This window comes from Pyrus communis, chromosome 10 (genome assembly GCF_041283825.1).
Source record: "Pyrus communis isolate YQ-2024b chromosome 10, ASM4128382v1, whole genome shotgun sequence".
NCBI classification, from domain to species: Eukaryota; Viridiplantae; Streptophyta; class Magnoliopsida; order Rosales; family Rosaceae; genus Pyrus; species Pyrus communis.
In genome coordinates, this window is record NC_142574.1 from 27226845 (window position 1) to 27242430 (window position 15586).

The 15586-nt window shown below is 39.5% G+C and overlaps 3 protein-coding genes and 1 pseudogene across 4 annotated transcripts; 3 read left to right on the top strand and 1 right to left on the bottom strand.

Moving 5' to 3' along the window:
• The first annotated feature begins 1884 nt into the window (after positions 1 to 1884).
• LOC137727626 (large ribosomal subunit protein uL2x) lies at positions 1885 to 3568 on the top strand. Its single transcript, XM_068466450.2, has 2 exons — positions 1885 to 2389; positions 3082 to 3568. The coding sequence occupies exons 1-2, from the start codon at positions 1950 to 1952 to the stop codon at positions 3419 to 3421; spliced, it is 780 nt and encodes a 259-aa protein (XP_068322551.1). The 5' UTR covers positions 1885 to 1949; the 3' UTR covers positions 3422 to 3568.
• Positions 3569 to 4783: 1215 nt separating this feature from the next.
• LOC137727296 (large ribosomal subunit protein uL2x) lies at positions 4784 to 6648 on the top strand. The gene is made up of 2 exons (XM_068466161.2): positions 4784 to 5289; positions 6055 to 6648. The coding sequence occupies exons 1-2, from the start codon at positions 4850 to 4852 to the stop codon at positions 6392 to 6394; spliced, it is 780 nt and encodes a 259-aa protein (XP_068322262.1). The 5' UTR covers positions 4784 to 4849; the 3' UTR covers positions 6395 to 6648.
• LOC137727297 (pentatricopeptide repeat-containing protein At1g30610, chloroplastic-like) lies at positions 6581 to 11669 on the bottom strand (annotated as a pseudogene). The gene is made up of 10 exons (XR_015952287.1): positions 10665 to 11669; positions 10305 to 10584; positions 9417 to 9607; positions 8941 to 9022; positions 8631 to 8817; positions 8438 to 8551; positions 7874 to 7966; positions 7632 to 7789; positions 7069 to 7498; positions 6581 to 6946 (listed from the first exon to the last, which is right to left on the bottom strand). The product of XR_015952287.1 is annotated as a pentatricopeptide repeat-containing protein At1g30610, chloroplastic-like (transcript).
• A 274-nt stretch (positions 11670 to 11943) lies between these two features.
• On the top strand, positions 11944 to 15332 carry LOC137729216 (protein CHUP1, chloroplastic). Its single transcript, XM_068468077.2, has 7 exons — positions 11944 to 12809; positions 13014 to 13931; positions 14041 to 14172; positions 14302 to 14483; positions 14570 to 14681; positions 14760 to 14903; positions 14994 to 15332. The coding sequence occupies exons 1-7, from the start codon at positions 12033 to 12035 to the stop codon at positions 15072 to 15074; spliced, it is 2346 nt and encodes a 781-aa protein (XP_068324178.1). The 5' UTR covers positions 11944 to 12032; the 3' UTR covers positions 15075 to 15332.
• The last annotated feature ends 254 nt before the right edge of the window (positions 15333 to 15586 follow it).

The window sequence follows — 15586 nt, forward strand, 5'->3', positions numbered from 1 at the left end:
TTTCATCTATTTTCTTCATCTCTTCTCACATTTTACTTTTTGTCTTATTATCTTTATAAAAAAATCAATATAAGACGCTAACGTGATCTAATCGTAACGATTTAAGTAGAAGAAGAGAGAATGAAAGAGAGATTAGGTGGGAAGATAATCCTCCTCCTTTTCCACATATGGTGTCATATGACAATTGAGTACGGTACTAGGGAAATTTGCACATACAATCTATGGCGGACACATTATATCATGTTTGAGTGACTGAAAACTCTAATTTATCTCACAATATCATATACCAATAGTGATACATGCGTACTTTCTATCTACAATAATGTTGTCCATGCAATATATATAATTTGAACATGCCACGTTTGTTTAGCAGCATCTAATGAAACTCAAGGTTTGGAGTTTGGAGTGGTTAGAACAAAATTTGGCGTGATTGGTGACGATCCAATAGTTAAGGAGTTGGTGCGTCCCATTATAAAAGTAAGCAGTTTATTTGTTAACTTTCCAAAAGAAGGTTTGGTATTATAAGATTTTTTTAAAGGAATTTTAACGAAAAGTTCTCGGTACTATTTATTTTAATGAAAAATCATATTTTTATACTATGAAGTAAATTCTAGTATTATTCACTTTATCATTTATTTTGTCTTTATCGTTAAAACTCAAAGTTTTCAAACAATTTTCATTAGTTTTTTTTTAAATTAATACACACACACACACACATACACAGTACACACTCAATGTACTTGTGACTTCATATACATATTAACAAATCCTACTACATCTAAGGACTTTTTTTTTTTTTTTTTTGGAAAGTATGATATTCATTGACATAAGTACTAATATATGTAGCCTCGTTAAAATTTTATTAGATCACTCAAAGCGAACAACTATCTGTACCGAAATTTTGTAATTCTTGTAACCATCTAGGTAATTCGTTAATGTGTAAATTTCGATGTCCAAAACGATTGGCATGATCCTGAATACAGATAAAGCTAAGCAATAGATATTTTATATAAGGAGTTTTAAGTCAATATATGAACAACTTGTACAATAATGCAATGCAATTTTAAAAATTCGGCAACTAGCTATAGCTTAAGCTGCTATATCCAGTATTCTAAATTTCTAATTTCTAGTTGTCAACTCAAATTTGGTACGCATTATTTGACCAGTTTAAGTTTACCGTAGGGTTTGGGACGCATTTAGATTTTAGACTTCGTCTAATTGTCTGTATGCAATGATGCATGGATGCTATCTTTTTTCTCGATGGAAGAATACCCGTTTGTCATTCAAAACTCAAAAGCAGTGGAAGGAGAGTTCAACTCTTTGGCTCTGGTCAAAAGGACTCTCTCTTTTGTTGGCTATCAATACAAAGTTGATATAAAAAACATACATGGTTGACCGCCACATTAAACCTCGGGTCATTAAAATAAATACGTGTATGTTTTTGTGTCATGTGTTTTATTTATGTTGAACGTCACAAGATGATGTATTCGTATCATGTAAGTTATTCTCTTTAATCTGTTATTCACATAAAAAAATGGTAAACTTAGATTTGACTGGCGGGTCAATGAACTATACTCTAAAATTTTAAATGGTTCAAATTTATTTGTTAAATTTTGTAAAATATCATTTGTGAGAGTTTGAACTCGAGATGGAGGTTCCAAACCTTTGCTCACCACATCAATTTCTTGAGGTTTCGACAGGGATATATTGAGATCCTTTAGTACATATCTGGCATTTTTCATGACCGTCCATATAGTTTGGGCCTTGGAGCCCATTGTGATCTCAAATCCACTTACAAACTTGGGTTTCCAAATTTCACAAGTTTGGGCCCAAATGTCACGTTAGGGGTTTGGAGAGTTTGGGGCCCTATAAAAACCAAAAACAAATTCTAGGGTTTTTGGAAGACCATTTTGCGCGGCCGCTAGTAGCAGACAACACTCACCGGAGCCATGGGAAGGGTCATTAGAGCTCAGCGTAAGGGTGCTGGTTCCGTCTTCAAGTCGCACACCCACCACCGCAAGGGTCCCGCCCGATTCCGGAGCCTCGACTTCGGCGAGCGCAACGGCTACCTCAAGGGCGTCGTCACCGAGATCATCCACGACCCGGGTCGCGGTGCCCCGTTGGCCCGCGTCAGCTTCCGCCATCCGTTCAGGTACAAGAAGCAGAACGAGCTCTTCGTCGCCGCCGAGGGCATATACACTGGACAGTTCATATACTGCGGGAAGAAGGCCAATTTGGTTGTTGGAAACGTGTTGCCTCTCAGATCGATCCCCGAGGGAGCCGTCGTCTGCAACGTCGAGCACCATGTCGGCGACCGTGGAACCCTAGCTAGGGCTTCTGGTGATTACGCCGTTGTTATTAGCCACAACCCTGATAACGATACTTCCAGGTCTATAACTCTATATACATTTCTCTCTGTTCATTTAATTTTCATTTCAATCTTGTAAAACCATTGGATTATTATATTCGATTACAGAGATTAGTGTATTTGTTCATTGGATTTCAATAATTGGAGCTCGAAATTTCATTGTTATTGAGATCCCCATTTCTCTTATGATTGCAATTTGCACGTAGCTATGTGATGTCTCATTTGATCACAAAAATTGTATCCCTTTAGATGATAGTTTGTTCATTTACTGAACCGGGTTGGGTTTTGTTTAAGGTTTTATTATGCAGTATGCGGTTATGCGGTTGGGTCGGTTATCGAATCAAATTTCAATTTAGAAGAGAGGAATGATTTTTCTGAAAGAAAAGAGACTGTTGTTGGGTTTTAATTATTACGTTCACGGTACTACTAATCGAATGTGATTGTCTCATTTTATTTTTGCTTTTGTTTAGAACAATAGGGCAATTGATTTTCTAACAAGAGACGTTTATTCGGTTGTATTGGTCAGAAGATTGTGAAATTAAGGGTCAGATTTCAATATTTCTGTTTGCATTATGATATAACCGAATGTGATTTCTACTGTCCATTTTTCGTCGAGTGTTGCACTTTTGTGATTGTAAAGGCTTATATGTTGGCATACTGTATTGTTTTGCGGATGCGTGTTAACAGTTGTGTGTTTCCACTGGTGCTAACAGGATCAAATTGCCCTCTGGTGCCAAGAAGATTGTTCCCAGCGGGTGCCGTGCTATGATTGGGCAGGTAGCAGGGGGAGGAAGAACTGAAAAGCCAATGCTCAAGGCTGGTAATGCTTACCACAAGTTCAGAGTGAAGAGGAACTGCTGGCCTAAGGTTCGCGGTGTGGCTATGAACCCAGTTGAGCATCCTCATGGAGGAGGTAATCACCAGCATATTGGACATGCTAGCACAGTCAGGCGCGATGCTCCTCCTGGGCAGAAGGTTGGTCTCATTGCTGCTAGGAGAACTGGTCGTCTCAGAGGACAAGCTGCTGCAAACATCTCTAAGGCAGACAAGTGATGAGATTACATTTTCGATTTTATCTACATTCGCCGTGTTTGGACCGTGTTATATTTTATTCAACACTAGTTTGGTGCATTTTGTGGAGGAAATTTTGTTTGGATGGATCCTTTAATGTCTGTTGCTTAATATATTATCCGTTCAACAGTCTCAAGATCTGCAAGTTTTGGTAATGTTGTGGTTTTGGTACATATTGAAGCTCTAAAACCCTTATTATTCAAGAAGGTATTGTATTCAATAAATGTTGGCTAAACACTGAAGCATTTTATCATACAGTACAACCTAATGTTCGATAAAATATTAACCTTGATTAAATAATAAAATATTCTTTCGGCCTCAACCCGGCCTGGTTTCTACTTTCTAAATATATAAGATAATATGGGAAAATTTTCCCATTGTCAATCGTATTGTAGATGTTGGGAAATCTTTCTAGATTTGTAAATGGTCTTGGGTGTCAAGTTCATCGAATGAAGTGGCAAATTTTGTCGCAACCTATGTGGGTACGGAGATGAGCGAGGAATGTAGGATTGATAGACCAACATCTTCGTTGGTTAGAATCTTAAACAAGGATGGATTGCCATGTCTTTCTTAAGTGGTTTATTGGAGTGGGGAATGACGCTTGGTTTGTAGTATTGGCGTCTACTTGTATTTGCTACTCCTTTTTGTTTTGTTAATCCTGTTAGCCCTATATGGCTTTCCTGATGTACTTAGGCTATTGCTGTGTTCTGAAATGCATTTCCAATTTTCCAGTTTATACCAAAAAATAATAATTGATGAAATGCGGAAAGAAATAACTTATAAATTAATAATAATATTTTGACAAAAAAAAAAAAAATAATAATAATATCATGTATGCAATGTTGCCATATTATGGTCTAATGGTACTCTTCTTTATTTATAAGTAAGAGGTCTTAGATTCGATTCTTAAATAACAACACAGAGTTGATCACCTTCAAAGGAAGAAAACAAACGCAATTGTTTTAAGCTTTTTGTATTATGAATATAATTACATTGCATACTTAGAAGATCTTTCATTCAAAGCAAACTTCTTACGAACAAGCCGCTCAAGAGCTTTACGAGTTGAATATTTTTCCTTATCTTCTGAGTTTCTTTCCCAACTCGATGAAAAAATTCGAATCATTTATTAAGAACTCGTTGAGAATGATTTTGATGTAATCCTGACTTAATGAAAGTAAAAACCATTTTAACGGGTTCTATCCGGTCGCAAAAATAAGTTGCTGTTATTTTGATGATGATCGAATGACGTTGCTTTTTCCTCGAATGCAAAATGAATCTTACTCTATTTTCATTGTTGGGCTTGGACCAAAAAGGAAAATTTAACACTTTGTGCTTCATTAAGTACTGGTGCTATAAAAGCAAACAAATTCTAGGGTTTCTGCATTTCGCAGCCGCTATTCAGTAGGAGCAATGGGGAGAGTCATCAGAGCTCAGCGTAAGGGTGCCGGCTCCGTCTTCAAGTCCCACACCCACCACCGCAAGGGTCCGGCCCGCTTCCGGAGCCTCGACTTCGGCGAGCGCAACGGCTACCTCAAGGGCGTCGTCACCGAGATCATCCACGACCCCGGTCGTGGTGCCCCGTTGGCCCGCGTCAGCTTCCGCCACCCCTTCCGCTACAAGAAGCAGAACGAGCTCTTCGTCGCCGCTGAGGGCATCTACACCGGCCAGTTCATTTACTGCGGGAAGAAGGCCAACTTGGTGGTCGGAAATGTGTTGCCTCTCAGATCGATCCCGGAGGGAGCCGTCGTCTGCAACGTCGAGCACCATGTCGGCGACCGTGGAACCCTAGCTAGGGCTTCTGGTGATTACGCCGTTGTTATCAGCCACAACCCTGATAACGATACTTCCAGGTCCATTTCTCGCTTTGTTAATTTCGTTTTTCGATTTATTCATATGTGAATAATTGGATTTGCATCTACGGGTATAGGTATCTGATTTGATTCAATGAGAACTGTTATCCCTTAATACTTTGCATCTACGGGTTACATTTTAGCTGTTATTGCGCGGTAGATGGTTGGTTTTTAGGGTCATTCGTTGAACAAGTTTTTCATTAACTGTAGAAAAATGACTGTTTTTTTCTGAAACAAGGAGCCATTATTTGATCCTATTATTTATAAGGTTTTTTAACAAAACACTTCTGGAATGGTTCACTTTTAACGAAAAATCATATTTTTACTATTTACTACACCTTTATTTACCCTTTTTCGTTAAAACTAAAGTTTTTTTGGATTTTTGGTTAATTTTTCTTTATTTTTTATATGATTGTCAAATTACCGAAGTCAGGGTTTTAAGGTTGTTGTTCACACTATTAACTTATTGAGTATGATATCCTTATTCTGTATTTGGCTTTCATTCAGAACTAGTTGGGAATTGATTAGTTTTAAGCGTGCGTTATCCGTACTTGGTCTCGTTGTTCAGAAGATTGCGAATTGAGAAATGTTTTCTGTCCATACCGCAAGCTGGTTAAATATGATTTCAAAAATTTCTATTGTTTTGATCGTCCGCTCTTATTGAAATATTTTGCCTTTCTAATTGTAAAAGCGTATATATTGAAATTCTGTATGGTGTTTGGGACACGGGTTAACAGTTGTGTGTTTCTATTGGTTCTATACCAGGATCAAACTTCCGTCTGGAGCCAAGAAGATTGTTCCAAGTGGGTGCCGTGCTATGATTGGGCAGGTTGCAGGAGGAGGAAGAACAGAAAAGCCAATGCTCAAGGCTGGTAATGCTTACCACAAGTTCAGAGTGAAGAGGAACTGCTGGCCCAAGGTTCGTGGTGTGGCTATGAACCCAGTCGAGCATCCTCACGGAGGAGGTAACCATCAGCATATTGGACATGCTAGCACTGTCAGGCGTGACGCTCCTCCCGGGCAGAAGGTTGGTCTCATTGCCGCTAGGAGGACGGGTCGTCTCAGAGGACAAGCTGCTGCAAACATCTCTAAGGCAGATAAGTGAAGAGGCTTTTAAGGGATTACGTTTTATTTGTTACCTAAGTTTGCTGTTTCGGGACCGTTTTAATTTATCTCCAGTACTAGATTGTTGCATTTTTGTTCGGTTTGAACCGTTATATGCTGAGAGGAGGTTTTAACAGTCAAAACCTTTACCTGTTGTCATATGGTTCTTGTTTTGTGCATGTTGGAGTTCCAGTAAACCTTTCATTTCTAAGCTTTATTGAATGTTCAATTTACTGAGAGCTGCTTTTAGTTGTACACACGGTTTCACGTTTAGAACCCGCAGCTCCGGTTATATGGTTTCTATCAAGTTCTCTGCAAGCTGCCATAAGGTTTTGAAATACAGGGTTCAACCTAACAGTTCTGTTAACAAGAATACTACCCTCGTGAACCAACCGTACGAAAGTGTCTTCCTGAAACCTTTCTGCATTTTCCTTGCACAGCTTCAACCTCGCTGTCTTTGAGAATGCATGAAGTTTGCTGAGATTTCGAGCGGAGGAGGTGGAATCCGGAGGAGCTTTGTGCAAAACCTTTCCTTTATGTCCAGTAGCTCAACCTGTCATGAATGCAAATCAATTTTTATATAAACATTCACTCCGTACACATTGGACATTTTCGGACAAGTGACAACTATATTCCGAGAGGTGGAACAGAAGTATAAAAAGAAAGAAATGATACCTTTCCGGCTTTGCAAGCGTCCCATATCATCCGAAGATAATGTTTAGCATTGAAGTAAAACCCGTGGTGTAACATCCTTTTGTAAACATACTCGAAATCATCCCGCCTCCTTTCTGCGACGCAGGTGTTAAAAGTTTTGAAAGTGTAGCTATCTGATATTATCCGAATCTTATAATCAGATCTGCTGCTGGTATTATTCCCATCATCTAACATCTTCAGGAACAGATCTTAAGCTTTTTCAAACATTCCGTGGTCCAAGTAAGCTTTCAAGCATTATGTTGCAAGTAACGAGATTTGGGGAGCAAAAGTTCTCAATTTGTTTGAAAACATATGCCGCTTTTTCAACTCTTCCAGCTTCCAAACAAGCTTGAATTAAACCAGTGTAAGTCACTACTAGAGGCTTGTTTGCAACCTTACATATCTTCTCAATCTGCGAAGAGAAGGAATGATGGAACAAGCGATCCAACTGTAATGCATGCTGAAGTGCCAAGCCAAAAAAACATACGAAAATAGAAAATGGGAATACATTTCACTGATGTAATGAAAAAGACAGCTCAAATTACCTGCATTAGAGCTTCTTGGCACCTTCCAGCACTACAAAGGCATCGAGCAAAGTCATAATAGAGAGCGGCATAACCTACTATCCCTTGTCTTTCCATGTTGTGAACAACCGATACAGCCTCATCTATTTTACCTTCTCTCCAATGAGTGTTCACAATAACTGTGTAAATAAGGAATTGTCAATATTATCCATCTACAACGGAATATGAGGTGAGACAGTAGTCCAGTAGAAATTGTAACATACCTCTGTAAGTTAAAGCATTTGGTATAGAAATTTTCTGCACTTTCTTGAAAAACTCGTGAACCAAGTTGTAATTGCCACATGCTAACATCACCTGATTTATTAAAAACGATTTCAGGTATGCATAATTCGAAAGAGATATTCAGGGTAATTTAGCATCCTAGTACCAGGCTCATAAATCTCATAAAATCAAACAGATATGCTTCATGAAAATCGTTGTCCAGCTTGTGTCAGTTAAATTATTTATGGAGAAGCCTAGACTGGCCCAAAAAGTTGCACGTAAGAAACTCCACAGCGAGAACGGGCAGAAAACTATATAAAAATGATTGAGGGGGGCTATTAATTAAATTTACTTAATTCACAAAGTTGTACCCTGTTTCATTGACAGCTGAAAATCAAACAGGATATCTACATAAATACCAAAAAACCAGCACACACATGACAAACTAAATTCCTTAACACTGACTTAATGACAAAAGACAATGCATGGGAACTAAATAGTCGAGGCTTAGGAGATAGTCAATGGACCGGAAGAAAGAAACTTAGGGCAACTTATACCTCCAGGCTCCATGACAAGTCCATAAGTTGTAGCGGCAGGCTGTAGGCCTTGTTGCTTTAACTGCTGCAAAACCCAAAATGCTCCTTCCCATTGTTTGCGCTGAACACAAGCATTCAATACCGGCATATGCAATACATTACACCTATGTATATAGAACTCACACTCATGTTTACATCAATTTTCACCAAGTTCTACTTACTGCATGGAAGACAACAAGATCTGGTTCCAGTCGAGGATCCCACTTCCCAAGTGCTCCTGTTTTGAACTCCTTTGGAGGAGATCTCATAGTATCAATCACATCAAAAAGTTCCCTCATATGTCCCGCTTGTCCAAGAGTTACAGCAGTAGAATGATGAGCTACCAAGTCAGGATACGAGGGCATTTGTTCCTGGAGAGTAAAGAAAAAGAAAAGATAACATTGGTTGGTCAAAGTACTCTTCTTCCTTTTAACTACAAGCGTGTTTTATGAGCATGAAGCATACTGTTGAAAATAACAATTTATGTGAAATACCAGCATTGCATGAAATATATTAAGTGCCTCCACAGGTCTCCTTGCCTTTCCAAGTACATCAAGTGCAGTTGTGTATATGTAACTGAATTTCAAAAGGGGAAATGCTTCAAATTTCTCTCAGATACAATATAGTTGTTCAACAAGATAATTGATAGTCATGTGAATAGAGTAGTAACAACTAGCAGGAGCCACTTGATTTCTAATTTTATATTACAAGATAAACAATCGCAAGCAGCGTAGTCTAATAAGGTAAATGAGATTACTCTTCAAAAACTCTTATTTTGTACCATCCACTAATTGTGACAATTTCTTAAAAGAAACTGTGTTGTAGCACTACGATTCAAGCCCATCTAAATGCTGGAATGATGAAAGGGAGTCTAAAGCTTCATGATATTCATCATTTGCCATAGTTTACTAAGAAGGAGTGTATGCCAATCTTTATACTTAATGCTCTACTATTTTCTCAGGGAAAGTACCTGAGCTTGTGGGATTTGAAGCCTTCACGCATTTGAAGCCACTCAATGACTTGTAATACCCGTCTCCAGTTTCCTAGTTTTCCAATAATTGGATAACTCTCAATATTGAATGATCTGTGAATCTGATTTGTGCACTTCGCATCATCTTTGAAAACATCCACTCAGGCATGTCAATGTCTGCACCATTCAGCCTGTTAAAATAGTTACTCAACATTAATGAGATCACAAGAATTCATAACTGCAATACATTAACACTTGATATGAGATATTAAGTTTGGTAAATCACACAAGGGAAATAGAGAAAAATCCAGAAAAAAGGAGCAAATTTGCCTATCCTCAACAACAAAATCTTTTTAGCACACGACTGTCCCCCTCCCAAGTTGTTATAACAGGAAAGAAACACTTTATAAACTCACAATGATCGTTCAGCAACCCAGTTTACAAATGGAATTAAGTATAGAGTCAAGTGTAAAAAACTACAACCACACGACTATCACGTTGCATAAACTCCACCTAGGAAACAGTATATTAAATATTTTTTTCTGAGTGGATTGACGAACCAAAAATTATGCAAAACATAATACAGATGGCTATAGAAGGCCAAACTTAGCTTGACTTCCATGATGCTCTATACAAAGAAAACGGTATTATAGCCAGCATGACATACTGAACAACTCACTCATATGCCATACCGCCAATACATTTAAACCATTTGATCCACTGAAGTACAAGGAATTGTAAACGCCTAAAATCAATAATGTCAGTCTTTTTTTCTAAAAAGAAACAAAGTAACACTAAACTTGTCATCAATAATTGTAAGGCCAATTTCATCAATAAAAAAAGTAATTCTTCGAATATAAGAAGAGGAAAAAGGCATAGAGAGCATACCGCTTTGCTAGCTTCTGGATTCTCTGCTCCATTTCCATTTGTGAAACTCGTGGCTTGTCCATAATATCACCGAACTCATCAAAACTCTGCAATGCTGCTCTTTCAACCTCCAAACTATTGTCATTAAATCTGTTAGGGAAATCCCTACCACTCTTAGTTACACTTCTAGGAACAAAACCTCTATCAGTGGCTTTCTCCGCATTGATGTGGTTCCTCACAACTCCATCTTCATTTCTAACACCAAATTTCCTTCTTTCAACGGCATTATCCATTCCATTGACTTGTAAACTCTCGGGCCATCTTTTGCATTTCGTGTCATTGTACTTTTACCTTTGAAGTCTACTTCTTCTTCTAGCATACCAGTAACTCTCGGACCATCTTTTACATTTTTTGCCATTGTACTTTTACTTTTGACGTCCAATTGCGGTTCCACCCTACTAGTATGTTTTGACCATCTTCCATCTCTTGTCTCTCCCCTCATCATCTTCTTTTCCTTCTCATCCTTGTTGCTCTGTCTATTATCATATTCATCCTCAAACCCTCGTTGCCCTTCACTCTTTTCTGCAATTCTGTTTCTATTTCCAAGCGACTCATACCGATTCTCAACTTTTGACGCCTTGGCTCCCCCAATTTTGCATCCTTTCCACTACCCTCAGACAATAGTCTCCTGGAAACACCTCTATTCCTCGAATTATGCTTCGAATTCTCTTCTTTCGATTTCTGCTGCTTATCTCTATCACTTCTAAGCCTAACAGTCCCCATAACCTTCAAGTACTGATCAAATGACGGCTTAAATTCAAATTCTTTCTCCAAAATTTCAGACCCTTCCTTCGACACAGCACTAATAAAAGTTCTAGAATTTACAAAATTAATACCAAAAACCCGATTCTTCCTCGCATTCTTCTCATATAATCCAACACCGAAAACAGGTCTTCGAAAAATCGAAAACCCAGATGAAGGAAACGGCTTTGGGGACAAATCGTGACAAAAATCCCATTACTCTGAAAATTGGAGACACCCAGTCGAGCATTTTCCATAACCAACTCCACCATTTTTCAATTCATCCAACAAATTTCACATATCATCGTTTAAACTTCGAAACTTTCCTACTCAGATGCTGAGCTACTGAGTGAAAAAATTACCGAAAATACATAGAGAAGAGAGAAGAATGGAATTACAGAGGAGACAAACTACGAACTTGAAATTGAAGAAGCAGAAGAGCTACGAGGAGTCGCTACAACGACAGCAGTCGGAGAAGAAGCTGAATGTCGTTGGAGATACCCATTGAAAACCCGGGAATCTCAACGAACATTGATCGAAAACGAAGAGAATATTGGGCCGGGTATAGGCCCAATAAGTGGTCCAGAGCCTGATTTATATTTGAATCAAGGAAATTACAATAAAGCCCTAAATGCGGGGCCTCCGAGGCACAGAATACGACCGTTGGCCACGTAGCTCTTGAACCCCGGAGAGGCATTCAAATTTCAAAAATCGAAAAGTCGGGACAAATAAAGAAAGCAAGCTGCCACTTTTCTCTCTCGCACTAGCTCTCAGCTGGTCTTGGAGTTAGAGCTTTCAATTTTCAAGCTTTTATATCTTCCTTTTGGAACAAAAGATTTGAACTTTATCACCCCAGTTCATCACTTTTGGTCGATTTTTGGAGCGTCCCATGCTCCAATTGAGTGCCAATTTTCAGACATTTTTCTGTAGAAGTTTTGGTTTTTCACAATGAGAGAAGAGAACCCATCAGAAACCAGAGCAAGATCGATCAAATTTTCCGACCAAAACCAGGTTCCGAAGTGTTCGAATGCGAAGGGCGGCAGCAATTCTTCAAGATTGAGGTCTGCTTCCTCATGGGGTTCTCACATTGTCAAAGGGCTTGCAGGGGACAAGAAGACCAAGGCACAGCCTGCAGTCACCGGCAAGAAACCGCCGCTAACAGGGTCCGATTCGGCGAACCAGAAGATCCCTCTTGCACCAGCTCAGTCGCGCGTCAAGCGCTCGCTGATTGGCGATTTGGCGTGCTCTGTGAATGCCAATCAGGTTCATCCTCAGATGTATCCGACTCACCGGAGGCAGTCGTCCCGGGACTTGTTTATTGAGCTTGATCATTTGAGGAACTTGCTTCAGGATTCTAAGGAGAGGGAGTTTCAGTTGCAGGCTGAGTTATCGGAGTGTAAGCGAAACCCGAGGGTTTTGGAGCTTGAGAGGCAGCTTGAGGTGAAAAGGAGCGAGCTTGATGATTTGGCTCGAAAAGTTGAGTTGCTAGAAGAAGAGAAAACTAGTCTCTCAGAGCAACTGACATCGATTTCAGAGAGGAGTGAGGAAGTGGTATTGAAAGGAGAAGAACACGAAACCTCGGTCACAGCAGCATCAGGGAGTGTGGAAATGGAGGTTTTAGAGTTGAGGCGTCTGAACAAGGAGCTGCAGCTTCAGAAGAGAAATCTTGCTTGCAAACTTTCTTCTGTGACATCCCAGTTGGCTTCTCTGGCAAAGGCTTCTGAGGTAGTATCAACTTCTATGGAAGCACTTCTACTAGAAGTACTTTTATTATAAGCACGTATAAACTTCTATCAAAAAAGTACAAAGCGCTTGGAGTTTCTCGTTTTATCTTTAGCAACCAAACACATTAATTGATTTTGTTTTCATTAATTTTACTGGTTTAGCTTTGTTTGCTTACTGCAATTTTGTTGTATTGGTTATCATCAGAGTGACATCGTTGAGAAGATCAAGGCTGAGGCATATGTGCTAAGGCATACGAACGAAGATTTGTGCAAACAAGTTGAAGGTTTACAAATGAGTAGGTTGAATGAGGTTGAGGAGCTAGCCTACCTGAGGTGGGTGAATTCATGTTTACGAAATGAGTTGCAGAACTCATCCTCTACCACAAATTCTGATAAGACATTAAGCCCCGCTTCGATTGAGAGGAGTAGTAAATCTGATGGAGCACTGTCATCTAGAAGCAGCAAGTACTTAGAATACAATGGTGGAAAGAGATTGAATCTTATAAAGAAACTAAAGAACTGGCCTATGGCTGACGACGATTTGCCTAACTTAGAAAGCTCAGACGAGGAAGCAAGAAGTCCGAAAAGAAGACACTCAATAAGTGGATCAAGATTCTGTGCAGAAGACTTGGTGCAGACGAATAAGAGAAGGCAGTCTGATGGTTTTATGTGTATCCAAGAAATTGAGAAACATACAGAACCAGTAGTTTCTCAAGAATATGATTTGGATATGCTTCATGGATCACAGTTCTTCGGAAATTGTCACGAAATTAACAAACTTCCATCTTGCTTAGATGTTGAGAAAAGGGCCTTGAGAATTCCTAATCCCCCTCCAAGGCCTTCATGTTCCATATCTAGTGGAACCAAAGTGGATGGTGCTGCCCAAGTTGCACCACCACCACCTCCACCACCCCCACCACCTCCTCCCAAGTTTGCAGCGAAGCCTAGCACCACAGGAGTGGTACAAAGAGCCCCACAAGTCGTTGAGTTTTATCATTCACTGATGAAGAGAGATTCTAGGAAGGATTCTTCAAATGGTGGAGTTAGTGATGGCCCAGATGTTGCAAATGTTCGCAGTAGCATGATCGGAGAAATTGAGAACCGATCATCACACTTGCTTGCTGTAAGTGCTCACTTGCCCAGTTATTTATAATATTTGTCTGCTTGAACTTCGTTTCTTTTGAACTACTAGAACAAATCCTTATTGCTTGTAATAACCATTTCCTTTGCAGATAAAGGCAGATGTTGAGACTCAAGGGGAATTCGTGAATTCGTTGATAAGAGAAGTGAACAATGCAGTTTATCAAAACATTGAAGATGTTGTGGCCTTTGTGAAGTGGCTCGATGACGAACTTTGCTTTCTTGTAAGTTTGATCTCTCTCATGCCCAGAGTAACGATTTTACCATAACTGAGTGTGGAAAATAACTTCACTCACACATCTCTTTGATAAATTACTTTGATGTGTGAGATGCTAATTCCTTCCTTTGAAAAGGTTGATGAGAGGGCAGTCCTAAAGCACTTTGATTGGCCGGAAAAGAAAGCCGACACACTGCGAGAAGCAGCATTTGGCTATAGAGATCTCAAGAAACTGGAGTCTGAAGTGTCTTCTTACAAGGATGATATCAGACTGCCTTGTGATATTGCACTAAAGAAAATGGTTTCCTTGTCTGAGAAGTAGGAACCTTCATGGCTCTTTTCATAAGACGATCCATCTTTTTCCTAGTAATTAAACTTACCAAGTGTTTCCTTACCTCTCACAGAATGGAGCGTACCGTTTATAACCTTTTGCGGACAAGAGAATCGTTGATGCGTAATTGCAAGGACTTCAAAATCCCCACAGATTGGATGCTTGACAATGGAATTTTAAGCAAGGTAGACTTTGATATTCTCTATGAACGAATAGCAGACGCCTTTGTGCATCACATATCTGATTCGATGCTAGTCTTGCAGATTAAGTTTGGCTCAGTCAAGTTGGCAAAGATGTACATGACAAGGGTGGCTATGGAACTTCAGTCAAAGGCAGCAGCGGAGAAAGATCCTGCAATGGATTACATGCTGCTTCAGGGAGTGAGATTTGCATTCAGAATTCATCAGGTTAGCAGTGCAAGAACGAAAAAAGAAACCCGGAATTTTATTTTTGTATGAAGTTTAGATGATTGAGATATGTTTATGCTTGATATGCAGTTTGCAGGGGGGTTTGATGCAGACACAATGCACGCGTTCGAGGAACTTCGCTACCTTGCTCATCTTCTCAACAAAAAGTAAAGAGACAAAGGTGGTGAAAGCTTTATGGAACATTTTTGGCTTTATGGAACATCTCAGTACGCTTCATACGGAAAACTGTATACGTTCCGTAGTAAGCATTCTGGACAAGACAGCATAATTCGGCTGTAGTTTGTGTGACGAAAAATATGTATACCTTGTTAAGTTGTTCGATAAGAATCATACAAGTTATTCAGAGTTTCATACTCATCTAAAAAAAATCACATATTTTTCCAAGTACTTGCCTAGACCTTACTGTTATTTCGAGATTGTGGTGACGATGAGCAAATAACATTTGAGATTGTGGGGAAGTTGGCTCGAGTGTGATAGCGGTGAATGTGACAAACAGCCAAGTAGTTGTTGAGATTGCAGCGGTCTCCGGTGATGGAGATGTGAAATCTGCTGGATATCATCGGTGTGGTGACAGTGACTTGGGGTGAAGGTGTAGGTAGCAACTTAAGACATTTGAGGAGTAGCGGTAGCAATGAGCTGAGGTCATCGGTGAACCCGAGCAG

What these genes read in the sequence shown, in the direction of transcription:
- LOC137727296 (XM_068466161.2), top strand. Translation starts at nt 4,850, where the DNA reads ATGGGGAGAGTCATCAGAGCTCAGCGTAAGGGTGCCGGCTCCGTCTTC. An exon ending in CCTGATAACGATACTTCCAG is followed by an intron (nt 5,290 to 6,054) that starts GTCCATTTCTCG and finishes GTTCTATACCAG; the next exon opens with GATCAAACTTCCGTCTGGAG.
- LOC137727626 (XM_068466450.2), top strand. Translation starts at nt 1,950, where the DNA reads ATGGGAAGGGTCATTAGAGCTCAGCGTAAGGGTGCTGGTTCCGTCTTC. An exon ending in CCTGATAACGATACTTCCAG is followed by an intron (nt 2,390 to 3,081) that starts GTCTATAACTCT and finishes TGGTGCTAACAG; the next exon opens with GATCAAATTGCCCTCTGGTG.
- LOC137729216 (XM_068468077.2), top strand. Translation starts at nt 12,033, where the DNA reads ATGAGAGAAGAGAACCCATCAGAAACCAGAGCAAGATCGATCAAATTT. An exon ending in CTCTGGCAAAGGCTTCTGAG is followed by an intron (nt 12,810 to 13,013) that starts GTAGTATCAACT and finishes GGTTATCATCAG; the next exon opens with AGTGACATCGTTGAGAAGAT. An exon ending in TTGCATTCAGAATTCATCAG is followed by an intron (nt 14,904 to 14,993) that starts GTTAGCAGTGCA and finishes CTTGATATGCAG; the next exon opens with TTTGCAGGGGGGTTTGATGC.